Source organism: Girardinichthys multiradiatus, chromosome 2 (assembly GCF_021462225.1).
Source record: "Girardinichthys multiradiatus isolate DD_20200921_A chromosome 2, DD_fGirMul_XY1, whole genome shotgun sequence".
NCBI classification, from domain to species: Eukaryota; Metazoa; Chordata; class Actinopteri; order Cyprinodontiformes; family Goodeidae; genus Girardinichthys; species Girardinichthys multiradiatus.
The window spans coordinates 29,728,992-29,742,176 of record NC_061795.1 but is presented as its reverse complement, the minus strand read 5'-3'; the positions used below and the strand labels follow the sequence as shown (position 1 = coordinate 29,742,176).

Below are 13,185 nucleotides of genomic sequence, written 5' to 3'. Positions count from 1 at the left end.
CATATGAAAGTAGACAAAAAGATACTAAATTACTTGTTAAACCAATTATAGATAGGAAATAAGACAGATTAGTCCAAGTATCTGCACTGCAACTACAACCCAACATAAAAGCTAAATGTGAGAAACCAGGATCTCAGCTAATCTGCCATCTTGATTTGCTTTTTTAAACTGCCTCTTTCTGGTCAAATTTCCAAAACCATATTTCCCCATTTATCTCCTCATTTTAAGCTTTGAGTAAACGCACCCTGTGGTGAAGAATTCTTGGTGTTGTTGATTTTACAGCTTCTCACGGTTCTTTTGAGTAAGAAAAGATACCAAACAAGCAGAGATGGGAAAGGAAAGTACTATAGGAAACCTCAAAAGTGAGATGCGAAGATTAAAATGGACACAAAAAAGGTACAAATGCAATTAGTTTGTAGTGAACCGTTTATTGTAAATCTGTCAGGACACACCACGCAGTGACTTCCCAACAAAGATAAACTAAAAAAAAAAAAGCTTATCTTACATTACTCAAGCTTTTGTCCCTGTAGGCACTGACTAGAATGCAAAGGGCTTATGCACAGATTCCAGTTGCTTAATCAGTTCTACTTTATAAATTTTTGTTGAAAACAATACAGTAATCACAAGCACAACACTAGAAAAAAACTAAAGTACAAACTCAATATTTCTAAAGGAAAAGTGAACAGTCCTGTACCCAAGGGATTTTAAGGGAACCCCATAATATGCTGAGAGAAGATCAAAGTGGGGGAACTATTCCAGACTAACGTTTCATCACGCTGCCAATCCACAGTGCTGCTACGTACATACTTAAGGACACAGGCCAGCAACATTCAAACCACACCAGTTCTGTGCAGTCATCCTTGCTCCAACAATTGATCAGTAGGCCCATGAGGACGCTGGGATGGACAGTTGAGAATACAGGACTAGAAATGGTGCAGGATAAATGGCGGAGCCCTTGATGGGTTGTAAAACTCTGCACTCAATAACTGGGATGCACTTTTTTCCCTACCCACGTTTCTTCAAAAATCACATGCACAATTCAGAGTTGTGTGCTGAAAGTGTTCAAAACCAGGGGTCATGGCACACAATTCACCAAATAAATCCATTTCCCACAGTGCCGTCAGCCGAGGAAGCCCCACTCAGCTAGCTGCCACACCAAAGAGCATGGACACAGCGAAATGCCAAAGACACGCCCGAGGTCGGCGCCCTCAGTGACACTCATTCTCATTCACATACATATACATACAATCACACCTTAAACACTAATGGCCGGTTACAAAAGTCTTAAGTACAATTGAACCATAATAGTTGCATCTTCATCTATGCTTTTGCTTCACTCTGAGTTTCCTTTTCAACCTCCATTGCGTCCTGGCAGTTCTCCTTGCCCTCAGGTTTCACCTTCTCTGCTTCTTTCTGCTCAAAAAGGAAAACAAAAACCAAATCAGCACCCTTTCAAGTTAGTCTCTGGTGATTTATGCTGCCCTCTAGTGGCTCGAGCCCTTACCTTTGAATCCCTTTCTGCAAATTTCTGGAACATGTTGGCATAGATGCGTTTGTCCTTTTCATGCTGCTCCTTAATGCGTTTCTGACACAGGACCACCTAATGGGAAAAGCATAGGTTAAGCACCAACAAGGAAACTAGTTTTATTTGAAAGAATGTTCTTTTATTACTTTATCATAACGTTGATATGAAATCGGCAATGACTTTTCAACTATTTGGGGGAAAATTTGGCATGTTGAAAATAGTAAGATAAAACCCAAGCAGAAGTCAAAAGTATTCATACCCCCTGAACCTTTTCAAGTTACAATCTTAAACTGCAATTTATTTTATTGTGATTTTATGTCGTCTTCTGCTCAGCCAAGATCAGGTGGCGGCACCAACAGGTCCAGGAGGGAAACCCAGACACCCCTCTCCTTGGCTCCAGCTTATTCTGAGGAATCCAAAGGCGTTCCCAGGCCAGATGGTATAAAAAGTCCTTCCGGGATCTCCTCCAAGTGGGAAGTGGCCAAAAATCCTCTAAAGTTAGGCGCCCAGGAGGCATCCTGATCAAATACCCCAAACAACCTCAAATAACTCCTTCCAATACAGAGAAGCAGCAGTTCTACATCAAGCTCTGTCTATGGGTCTCATGCTTTACCACTGCACCACCACCACACCCCAGAAAAGTTATTTTTAAAAGAAGGCTCATAAGAAGTCCTGTTTGCAGTTTGACACAAGTCATGAAGGGAAGACGGCAAACATGTAGACTTAGGTGCTCTGGTCAGAGGAGACCAAAATGTAACTATTTGACCTTAATATGAAAACTGTATTTGTAGTAGAAATCTAAATCTGCACATCCCCCTGAACATACCACCCTCACAGTCAAACATGGTGGTGGCAGCAATATGCTGTGATGGATGTTTTTCTTCACCAGGGACAGGGAAGCTGTTCAGAGTAGATGTGGCCATCGAAGGAGCTAAATACAGAGCAATCCAAAAGAAAACCCGTTAAGAGGATGCAAAAGACCTGAGACTGGCACTAAAGTTCATCTTCCAGTGGGGGCAACAACTCTAAAGATAAATTTAGAGCTACAATTAATTGTTTCAGGTCAAAGTATATTCAAATGTTGGAATAGCCAGACCTAATAAACACCATTGGCCTTGGAAACTGATGATCACAGACACTCTCCCACCTGTATAATCAAGGTTAAACTATTTTGCAAATAATGGATACAAATCTCAATCTCAAAAAAATCTAAAAGCAAAGCTAGTAGGTGCTTTCACAAAACATTCATTCAGGGTGGCTGAATACAAATTCTTGCTAGGCTTTTCCTTCTACTTTAAATTACAAAATCCCAATAAAAATCAAATAACTGATTTTAATTTTGAAAAAAAAAAAAAAAAAGTGTCAAACTCCAATACTTTTGCATGACACAGAATATAAAAACGATTGTTAACACATGGTGTTATACCTGAGTCTTTGCAGCTTTGTTGGAAGGATACAGCTGAACAACTCGCTGGAAATCATCTCTTGCCTTGTCAAATTCATTTATCTCGAACAGCGCCTCTCCTCGACGGAACAAAGCCTTCTCGCTTGTAGAGTCCATTTCCAGTGCCTGAAAACAGGAAACACTGTCTTTTTGAGATTTGAACAAGTAATCTTTCCTTTAATCAAACAAACCTCATCTGAAAGACATCTGTCCAGTCTACCACTTTAAGATTAACGGAGAAAGAGGACAATACCTTGTCGCAGTTTTCCGAGGCTTTACTTGGCTCATGCATTTTAAGGAAGCACATGGCCAGGTTCAGATGTGCAGCCAGTCGCAGGGCTACTGCCTTCTTTTCATCCTCATCCGACAAGCTGGACTCGTGCTCCAGCCATGAAACAATCTTTTTGTACTGCACAGATGCCTGCTTGTATTTTCCCTCCTGTAACAAAGAATCCATGGGTCAGAAAACATGACAAGGAAGCGGACAGCATAAAAATCACTTGGCTTTTTAACATGTACCTTAAAACACTGTGTTCCCTTCTCTTTGACAAAACCGCTTTGCTCCAGCTTTTCTGCTGTGTTCATTTCCCATGACTCCTTAGCCTATTAGATCAAAATAAGTAATCAGTTAAAAAACAAACAAAAAAAAAACAAGCTAAGCAATTTACCAACTTGTCACAGAGCTCTGTGATATGCTTACCTTCTCAAAGGCTGTCAGCGTAATCTTATACTGCAATGTTGCTCCACTGGGAATATCATACTTTTCATTTCCAGCATTCCCAAAGCCGTATCTACAAATCAAACACACAGGATTTGCCTTTAGTGTATGGGGACACATTGCTGTCTAACTTTAAACTCTGCTGTACCAAAAAGGTTTTGTGCGACTTGGGAGAAAAGATGAGATCGACTAATGGACATAATCATACTTAGGCTTCATGGTGAAGAATGCCTCTTCTCCCTGTTCCATAGCCATGATGGCTTTCTCCACACCACTGGGCAAGCCAAAACTCTCTCCATCCCCAATCTCAAACTTCAGTTCTCTCTCGTCAAACACACGTCCACCACAGGTACCCTGCACATAGACTGAAACAGAAACACTGGGATTAACTGGAGCCAAACCTTGGTGCTATGTACTATAAAGCTGGGTTCTTTTTGAGGGACCAACAATAAAAACTGTGTTTAGGTGGTGCAACGAAGCTGGCTACCAACTCTGGAAGTCAACCCAGTCTTCAGTTGGGTCTAAACCTTTTGTCATGCAGCCTTTCAAGTTGAAAGGGTCACATTTTGTTTTTTTTATTAAAACAAAAATATTGTAAAAACAAAAACTTTACCTGCTCAAAAATAAAATTAACAAAACAAACAAAGTAGTCTGATCTTTATAGAAAAGCATCAATACGCCCTAACTTTTTGGCGTCGATTGTTTTCCATTTTAGTCCATTCGAAAAATGAAAAGGACACGGACCTCTCAGAGTATTGCAAAACCTGCGTTAGAGGCAAAACTTGCAGGATGTTTGTGGTTTAATTTAACTAAGGAAAACATTATGTGTTGTACCTTTTTTCCCTATAAAAACATCTAACATGTCACTGAAAATCTCTCCCTAAATAATTTTTTTTTTAAGTGTCCATCTGCATTAACAGCCTGTGCTGGCAGGGTAGAATATATATTTCTAGATAAATTGCATTATGGTTGGCTTGTGATTTTAAAACAGTAAAGTACACTTGCAATGCAAGGATAAACATATATTTATAAACAAGTATGATGCGCTCAGCACTCATACGGTCTTGACAAATGAGCTCTTTTCAGATGGATGCATTTTCAATAACAAAAGCAGTAATGTTAGGAACTAGTCTACAACTTCAACCTGGTACCTTTTGAGCCATCGCCCTCTTTTTTTTCTTCTTCTTTTTAGGTAAATAAGGCTCAAAATCTGCTGAAAACTGGCACTACTTAAATATATACAGGTCCTTCTCAAAATATTAGCATATTGTGATAAAGTTCATTATTTTCCATAATGTCATGATGAAAATTTAACATTCATATATTTTAGATTCATTGCACACTAACTGAAATATTTCAGGTCTTTTATTGTCTTAATACGGATGATTTTGGCATACAGCTCATGAAAACCCAAAATTCCTATCTCACAAAATTAGCATATTTCATCCGACCAATAAAAGAAAAGTGTTTTTAATGCAAAAAACGTCAACCTTCAAATAATCATGTACAGTTATGCACTCAATACTTGGTCGGGAATCTTTTGGCAGAAATGACTGCTTCAATGCGGCGTGGCATGGAGGCAATCAGCCTGTGGCAATGCTGAGGTCTTATGGAGGCCCAGGATGCTTCGATAGCGGCCTTTAGCTCATCCAGAGTGTTGGGTCTTGAGTCTCTCAACGTTCTCTTCACAATATCCCACAGATTCTCTATGGGGTTCAGGTCAGGAGAGTTGGCAGGCCAATTGAGCACAGTGATACCATGGTCAGTAAACCATTTACCAGTGGTTTTGGCACTGTGAGCAGGTGCCAGGTCGTGCTGAAAAATGAAATCTTCATCTCCATAAAGCTTTTCAGCAGATGGAAGTATGAAGTGCTCCAAAATCTCCCGATAGCTAGCTGCATTGACCCTGCCCTTGATAAAACACAGTGGACCAACACCAGCAGCTGACACGGCACCCCAGACCATCACTGACTGTGGGTACTTGACACTGGACTTCTGGCATTTTGGCATTTCCTTCTTCCCAGTCTTCCTCCAGACTCTGGCACCTTGATTTCCGAATGACATGCAGAATTTGCTTTCATCTGAAAAAAGTACTTTGGACCACTGAGCAACAGTCCAGTGCTGCTTCTCTGTAGCCCAGGTCAGGCGCTTCTGCTGCTGTTTCTGGTTCAAAAGTGGCTCGACCTGGGGAATGCGGCACCTGTAGCCCATTTCCTGCACACGCCTGTGCACGGTGGCTCTGGATGTTTCTACTCCAGACTCAGTCCACTGCTTCCGCAGGTCCCCCAAGGTCTGGAATTGGCCCTTCTCCACAATCTTCCTCAGGGTCCGGTCACCTCTTCTCGTTGTGGAGCGTTTTCTGCCACACTTTTTCCTTCCCACAGACTTCCCACTGAGGTGCCTTGATACAGCACTCTGGGAACAGCCTATTCGTTCAGAAATTTCTTTCTGTGTCTTACCCTCTTGCTTGAGGGTGTCAATAGTGGCCTTCTGGACAGCAGTCAGGTCGGCAGTCTTACCCATGATTGGGGTTTTGAGTGATGAACCAGGCTGGGAGTTTTAAAGGCCTCAGGAATCTTTTGCAGGTGTTTAGAGTTAACTCGTTGATTCAGATGATTAGGTTCATAGCTCGTTTAGAGACCCTTTTAATGATATGCTAATTTTGTGAGATAGGAATTTGGGGTTTTCATGAGCCGTATGCCAAAATCATCCGTATTAAGACAATAAAAGACCTGAAATATTTCAGTTAGTGTGCAATGAATCTAAAATATATGAATGTTAAATTTTCATCATGACATTATGGAAAATAATGAACTTTATCACAATATGCTAATTTTTTGAGAAGGACCTGTACAACCCAGAGCACTTCACCCTGGTCTAACAAGTGTAGCTAAACATGTTTTGCAACCTACTCTTGAGTGATTTAACATTCAGGTATAGACTGTGGAATTTTTTACCCGAGCTAACTATCAGCTAACCTTTAAAATATGCCCCTGCACGTACTCACTTCTACATGCAGTCAACTGCTGCCATGGTTTATCGCTTTGATCAAAACTAGCTTCAAGCTTCCATCTCAAGGTATAATTTGGACACTTCTTAAAAAAAGAAAAAAATCTGATCGGCTTTTAAGTACGTTCTCTTTCACAAATGATTCCCTAGATGGCTCGGCTGTCATGTCAAAGCTATTTAGCATATTGTCTGAAATATTACAATAAGACAGAAATGCAAAAATGCTAATAAGCGTCATCTTAAAAAGATTTTGATTGATGTTCCTTGTTATGTTTGTTTTACAACACTGCATCCCGCCTATAATATGGCTGACAGCTGTAACTCCATAGAATACCTTCCACAACAGCTCCTTCATTGGGCTTGGAATATCCCTCTCCTTTAGTGATGATACGCCGGATGATTCCTCCGTCTTCATCATCCGTTATGTCTTCCCCTCGAAATTCAAACAGTTCCACCTACATTTACGTAAACCAATAAATTAACATCTTGACTTTTCCAGGCTAACAATAAGCATTCACATGAATATGAGTTTCAGTTTGGAATAGGCATGGGCCAGTTTAATGAGATGCCAGCAAAGGTGAGGAGTAACCAGAGTTTTCTCTCGGTTTAAGGAGCACAGAGCAATGAAGTGCTGCCCCAACCCCCTAAACTATTCCTGTGCACTGCTGGCCAGCTGTCTGTGCAGATAGCGCAAATAATAAACCAGCTAATATGCCCTAAATATACTCCCAGTGTTACTTTAGTAAGAGTAGTATTAGTAGTTTAGGTGTAATGTCATAACAGCAACAATGATCAAAATTACTAGATTACAACAAAGAGTACAACCAATTAAAATGAGATTTGTTTAAATAATATCTGGTCAATAACATATAATTTATTTTTGTTTTAATATATTACAATGGAGCTTTGAGATCTGGTAGGGATTTTACATGAAGGGATCATTAAGGGCTCTCTTTGAAGCACTGTTTGCTTTCTCATTACCAGGAATACTCAGATGTACTTGGACCGAAGAAATCAATATTTCAACTCTGAAGCTTTAAAAGCTCCATCGCTGCAGAAGAACAAAACTAATTTTACTAAGTTTAGTTGCTATTTATGTAATTTGTTTTGTTAATGAAACCTATATATCAAAATCAAAATAACAGTACATATACATGTTATGGTCAACATTTTTTTAACCCACCCTTATCTGCTCCTTACTTTAGCAGTATCATGGATACATTCTTATTTTCTGTTTTAGATCCTGTTTAACATTTTTATTTGAAATACCATGTGTTTTTTTTGTGTGTTTTACTCCAGATTATCATACCAAGAAAAAAACCTCATCCCGGCCCATGCCTAGTTTTGTTCTGATTATAGAGGGGTCGATTAAAATACACTCAAACGTACCTCAAAAACAAGAGTGGCGTTGGGAGGTATCTTGGGTGGGCTGCCTGCAGATCCATAAGCATACTCGGGCTTGCAGATGAGCTGACACAGCTCTCCCATTCTCATTGTAGCTATTCCGATGTCCCATGCCTTAATTACTTGTCCTGAAGGGAGAAAGAACCTAAATAACCCTGGTCGTTGTGCAACTAGGGCCGAGAAAATGTGATGTCTTTTAGATAGGAGACCAACCTTTGCCCAGCTCAAAGGAAAATGTATCCCCTCTGTCCCTGCTTGAGTCAAAATGTGTCCCATCCAAGAGAGTACCCACATAATGGACAAACACCTTATCACCAGTCATAGGGAGCTCTGCGCCTGTACCTTCCCTTTTCACCAGCTGTAAGGAGAGACATAAGAAAAAGTTAAGGAATGCTGTCATGAAAAGCCAACCTGTGTCCTGCATAGCCTCAATACAGTTAAGATTCCGTGCATCAAGAAATATTATTTTAAATGCAGCCCATTCGAAATTGTTTTCCTATATAGGGCATAAATAGCTCAGTGCAGAAGTCATAGCCGTTTCTCTACAGATCTTTCTGGAAATGCACGGTGTTGCGCTGCAAGTATTACATTTCACCCTCATCCGAGAGTCAAATTACACCAAATGCAAAAGCAATCCAAAAGGATTGGAATATACAGCTTTGTTTTCACCACTGCTGTTAGCTTCTACACTTTAATCACGTTGAAAATCCGTTCGTCATACAAGCTAAAGGCAGTTAACGTTAGCCTAGCTTTCACTAGCACAAGTAAAGAGCACCAGTTCGTTCACCTTTAAAACACCTCCATCTTTCTTTGATGTGATGTCTTCTCCCTCGGTGGGGATGATGTGTTGCCCTTCGCCGGTCTGTTCCTCCGCAGTCATCGTTGTTTTAGGTCAGATTCCCCCCTATCCCTACAACGCAGCACTAACTGACACTTGCTACCAACCACGCCAAATGCAGCAAGCAACAACTAACGTCAACACAAGTCGCAGCAAGACGTCGTTTAGCTCCCCCGCTGTCTGTTCAACTCTCCCCTTTCTTGCTGTTGGAATTTGGAGACGAAATAGACAGACAGAGTTGATAAAAAGCTGACCAATATCCCAGTTATATCTGTTGTTAAGAGAAACGGCTTCCAGTTCACGCTGTGCAGCCTGACAGGCAACAGAGAACTTTCCAGACAGTCGAGCTGGATCGACAGTAACGGACGCGCGTTGGTGGCGTTTCATAATTATACAAGCATGCACCAGAAAGGCGGTGCAACGCTGAAGGAATTGAGTAATCGCACGGGTTAGAAACAATGTATACCAATAGTTTCAATGCGACATTATCAATAGTTTTTATATTCTATAAATATGAAATAAAGTTTACGAAGAAAACAAGATTAAGCTTGTTTTAAACATGCTCCGCTCACATAAAATGTTTTATACGATAAAACATGCGCCTCTTTTTTCATCTTCCTGCCTATTGGTCACAGTTTGTGACCACCTCAGTTTGTTGGCGCGGTTGTTGAAAACCCGGGAGTTGAACAGAGGTCGTTTTAATACTTCATCTCTGCGGTGAGTTTACTACTTAGCATGTATGTATGTATATATCTAACAAATGCGAGAAGGTCAAACATTTCAGATACCAATAAAACATACTTTGTATTTAAGCTCATCCCGACTTTTGCTTTTAAAGTGATAATCTTTCTTTGGGTTGCACTGAAAAATGTCCCAGTGACACAGGCTCCGGATAAACTGGCGTAACAGCCCATTTAATGGTAGCAGGGAAATGTCTTCATTGACATGGCAGTGTAACTTACAGCAGTCATTTATCTTTCTTTACGAGCATGTGAACCAGGGCCGTTGCTAGGTTTTTAGCCATTTGATGGGCTAGCCCCCAGACGTGAAATGTCCTTATATTGTAATCAACAGGTGTATCTCAATAAACTTGAATAGAACTAAAAAGATTCTTTTATATCAGGAATAGAATTGAAAACGTGTTAGTCGTTTTATTAATTCATTAAACAAAGAGTAATATATTTCAAGTGCTTTTCTTCTGTTAATTTGATGATTCTGTCTTACAGCTAATGAAACTCAGAAATTAGTTATTCAGAAAATGTAAAATATTATAACCCACACAAGAGAGTAAGACTTGACAGTTGTTCGGCAGACTGTCATTGATACCTTCTAAAAGTAGGTTAAGTCACAAAAGGTCAACTGGCTATTTTCAGACAGATTCATTCAAATATATTAATGGAAAACTGAGTGGAAGGAAAAGGTGTGATAGCAAAAGCTGCACAGCAGTGATAACCGCAGCCCTGAGAGGACTGTGAAGTAAAATCCATTCAAGGAGATTCATGGTGGGGCACTTCAACTGGAGTCAGTGCTTCAAGAGCAAGCACCCGGACCCTGAAACCGACCAGAGAACTGGACCTTAGCATGGTTTTAATTGCCGGTCTCGGTATGGTTTATCTGGACTCTGGAGCTGTTTGGTTGCTGAGTGAATGCTTGCTGGACCAGCGTTCCAAAAGCAGGAAGAGAGGTTGTAAGTAAAAGAAGAGGAAAAACAAAGAAATAAGGCGAATCCGAAGATAAAAGAGTTTGAAAATGTCTCGTGGGGTGACGTGAAGTAGTGAAGGGGCGCAGCCACACAACTACATTTGAACACCTAAGCAGCAACAGAAACCCCTGCGACTGACTTTTTACTTCATGCTTCTTCTTCTTCCGATAATGGAGCAACACTCCCTTGTTTGCAACTGCAAGATGCTATTTGGCCTGATCTAAAAACCTCTTGTGTGAAAGCCAACCGGGCCAACTGAAGGTGTGAATTGTCTCACTTTTACCAATCCCGGGACCCGACCAGCAGTGTGAATGCGCCCTTAGACGTTTCCAGGACAAGGGTTACAACTGTCATATTTCTTGTGTTAAGCCACTCCTGACCCAGAGACGACATCAGAAGCATCTTACTGAGGAGAAAAGCACTGGACTGTTGCTAAGTGCTCCAAAGTCCTTTTTATGGGTAAAGTAAAGGTTGCATTTATTTGGAAAATTAAGGAGGAAAAGTGGGGAAGAAGTTCTGCACAATTTATTGAAAATGTCATCTCAAAGAACTGTTTGGATTGCAGTTACTGTGATTCAGTCACACTTTACAAGCTATTGTCACTGAGTGTAGTCTCCCTGCAGCAGATGATCTCAGAGCCCGAGATGTCAAAGATCACAAAAAGGTCTGGAAGCGCAGATGAATAACAAAGGAATGAAGAACATTTTTACTTTTTACATGTGATATTCAAAGCAGTATTTATCAATAATATAGTCATAGTATGATTTTCAAATGTTGTTTCATCACATTTGTGTGTGTTTCGTAACACCCAAGTAGGGTGAAAATATTAATTTTTTCACAACTATCTGCACCCTACTTTTGTGTCACTAAGAGCTGCTGTAACAAGTTCGATTCTCCATTGTGAGATCAATAAAGTCTATCTTATCTTGTCTTATCAAGTCCAAAGTCGGACCAGCCTTTTACCGGTAAGTTTCAGAGCGCTCCATGTTTCCTCTCCTCTGACGAGCCTTCTGAAAATACTGGTTTCATGTTCCAGCACCTGCCCACACCGCCAAAAGTATCAATACCTGCATTAATGACCATGGTTTCACTACGCTTGACCCAGCCACGCAGATGACTTACGTGAAACGCAACCATGGCTCACTTAAAACCTCAGCGGAGCTGCAGGCAGGTTGCCTCATGGAGGCGATCACAGTAATTCATACAAAACGAGGCCCGAACAAGTGTTGAATGCGTATACTTTGCAGTAAATGAATGTTGTATTTGTCCTATGTAAAATTTTGAAATGCTAAGAAACTGAATTTTAGGTTTTCATCAGCTGTAAGCCATAAGCATCAAAAATAACAGAAATAAAAAAAAATTATCTTTTGAAATGACATTTTATTAAAGTCATCGAGAAATAATATACATTAAACTGTACATTTGAGAATGTGTTTGACTTTATATGTGATTTATCTCTATAGTTCATCAAAATACTCTACAAAGAGAAATAAACTGGTTTTGTAAAGAGTGGGAGTACCGAGGGATAAAAAGAGGGCGAATGTGTCTGTGTACACAGGCCAGCTTATGTGTCTATCTTGTCTTTATGTTTTTCTTTCAGGCACTTCGGGAGCATGGAAAATGGAAGGGACTCGTTTCCCTTTCCCTACAAGCCCTACGGGATCCAGGAGCAGTTCATGAAAGCTCTCTACGGCGCCCTGGACCAAGGCAAAGTGGGCATCTTTGAGAGTCCTACTGGAACGGTGTGTATATGTTGAGAAGCATTATTAGAGGGGAGTCAGATTGAATCTTCTGTTAAACATCAGGAACTATTGGATGCATGTATTTATTACTTCAGGGAAAGTCTTTAAGTCTCATATGTGGAGCCCTGAGCTGGCTGACAGACTATGAGGAGAAGAGAAGACAGGAGGCAGCTGCTCTGCTGCAGGAAGAAGAAGCTTCTCTCTCCACCTCTGCTGCTCCGTCATCTACCACCAGCTTGTCGTCAGCAGAGCCGGACTGGATCACTGACTTTGTCCAGAAGAAGGCTGAACGTGACCTGGTGTCGAAGTTTAAGGTGGGTGTGAGGGGAACCTACAGATGTGAGCTTAGCTTTTTTTTTTGTGTGTGCTTTTCAATATGACTCTAAGCTTTTTGTTTCAGGAGGAGGAGCTGAAGAGAAAGAAAAGAGAAGAACGACTAGAGATGATCAGAAATAATGTTCATCTAAAATATGCAAGTAAAAGAAAGGTAAGAGTGCAGAAGCCTGTTTGGAGAGCACAATGTACAGAATTCACCATGAACCACTTCATGCAGGCCGATAAAAGTGTTTGACCCTGAACTCACCTCAGAGCTGCGAAGACGACGAGGCATTCAAGCTGCTTCAGCTCAGTAAAGAGGAAGAAACTGAGACACCAGGAGATCAAGAGGATGAGGAGCTTATTGTTGCAGAGTATGAGAGTGATGATGAATGGAAGAGTAAGAGCAGGTGAGTGCTTTCATCAACTTGGACCATCTGTCTAAAACTTTATCATTAATGGCGTGAAAAATAGGAGGATTACAACAA

The 13,185-nt window shown here is 40.7% G+C and overlaps 2 protein-coding genes across 3 annotated transcripts in view; one reads left to right on the top strand and one right to left on the bottom strand.

The window, feature by feature from the left end:
* Window positions 1–412: 412 nt before the first annotated feature.
* On the bottom strand, window positions 413–9,294 carry fkbp4 (FKBP prolyl isomerase 4). The gene is made up of 11 exons (XM_047380564.1): window positions 8,888–9,294; window positions 8,314–8,458; window positions 8,086–8,228; window positions 7,031–7,151; window positions 3,896–4,052; window positions 3,670–3,760; window positions 3,489–3,572; window positions 3,223–3,408; window positions 2,952–3,095; window positions 1,505–1,600; window positions 413–1,413 (listed from the first exon to the last, which is right to left on the bottom strand). The coding sequence occupies exons 1-11, from the start codon at window positions 8,978–8,980 to the stop codon at window positions 1,321–1,323; spliced, it is 1,353 nt and encodes a 450-aa protein (XP_047236520.1). The 5' UTR covers window positions 8,981–9,294; the 3' UTR covers window positions 413–1,320.
* Window positions 9,295–9,578: 284 nt separating this feature from the next.
* Window positions 9,579–13,185, top strand: part of ddx11 (DEAD/H (Asp-Glu-Ala-Asp/His) box helicase 11) — a 13,926-nt gene continuing 10,319 nt past the window's right edge. For both annotated transcript variants that reach the window (XM_047348257.1, XM_047348251.1), the window contains exons 1-5: window positions 9,579–9,655; window positions 12,241–12,382; window positions 12,478–12,696; window positions 12,783–12,869; window positions 12,971–13,107. In XM_047348257.1, the coding sequence (XP_047204213.1) occupies window positions 12,254–12,382; window positions 12,478–12,696; window positions 12,783–12,869; window positions 12,971–13,107 (572 nt within the window). In that variant the 5' untranslated portion in view covers window positions 9,579–9,655; window positions 12,241–12,253. The remainder of the gene's footprint in view (window positions 9,656–12,240; window positions 12,383–12,477; window positions 12,697–12,782; window positions 12,870–12,970; window positions 13,108–13,185) is intronic.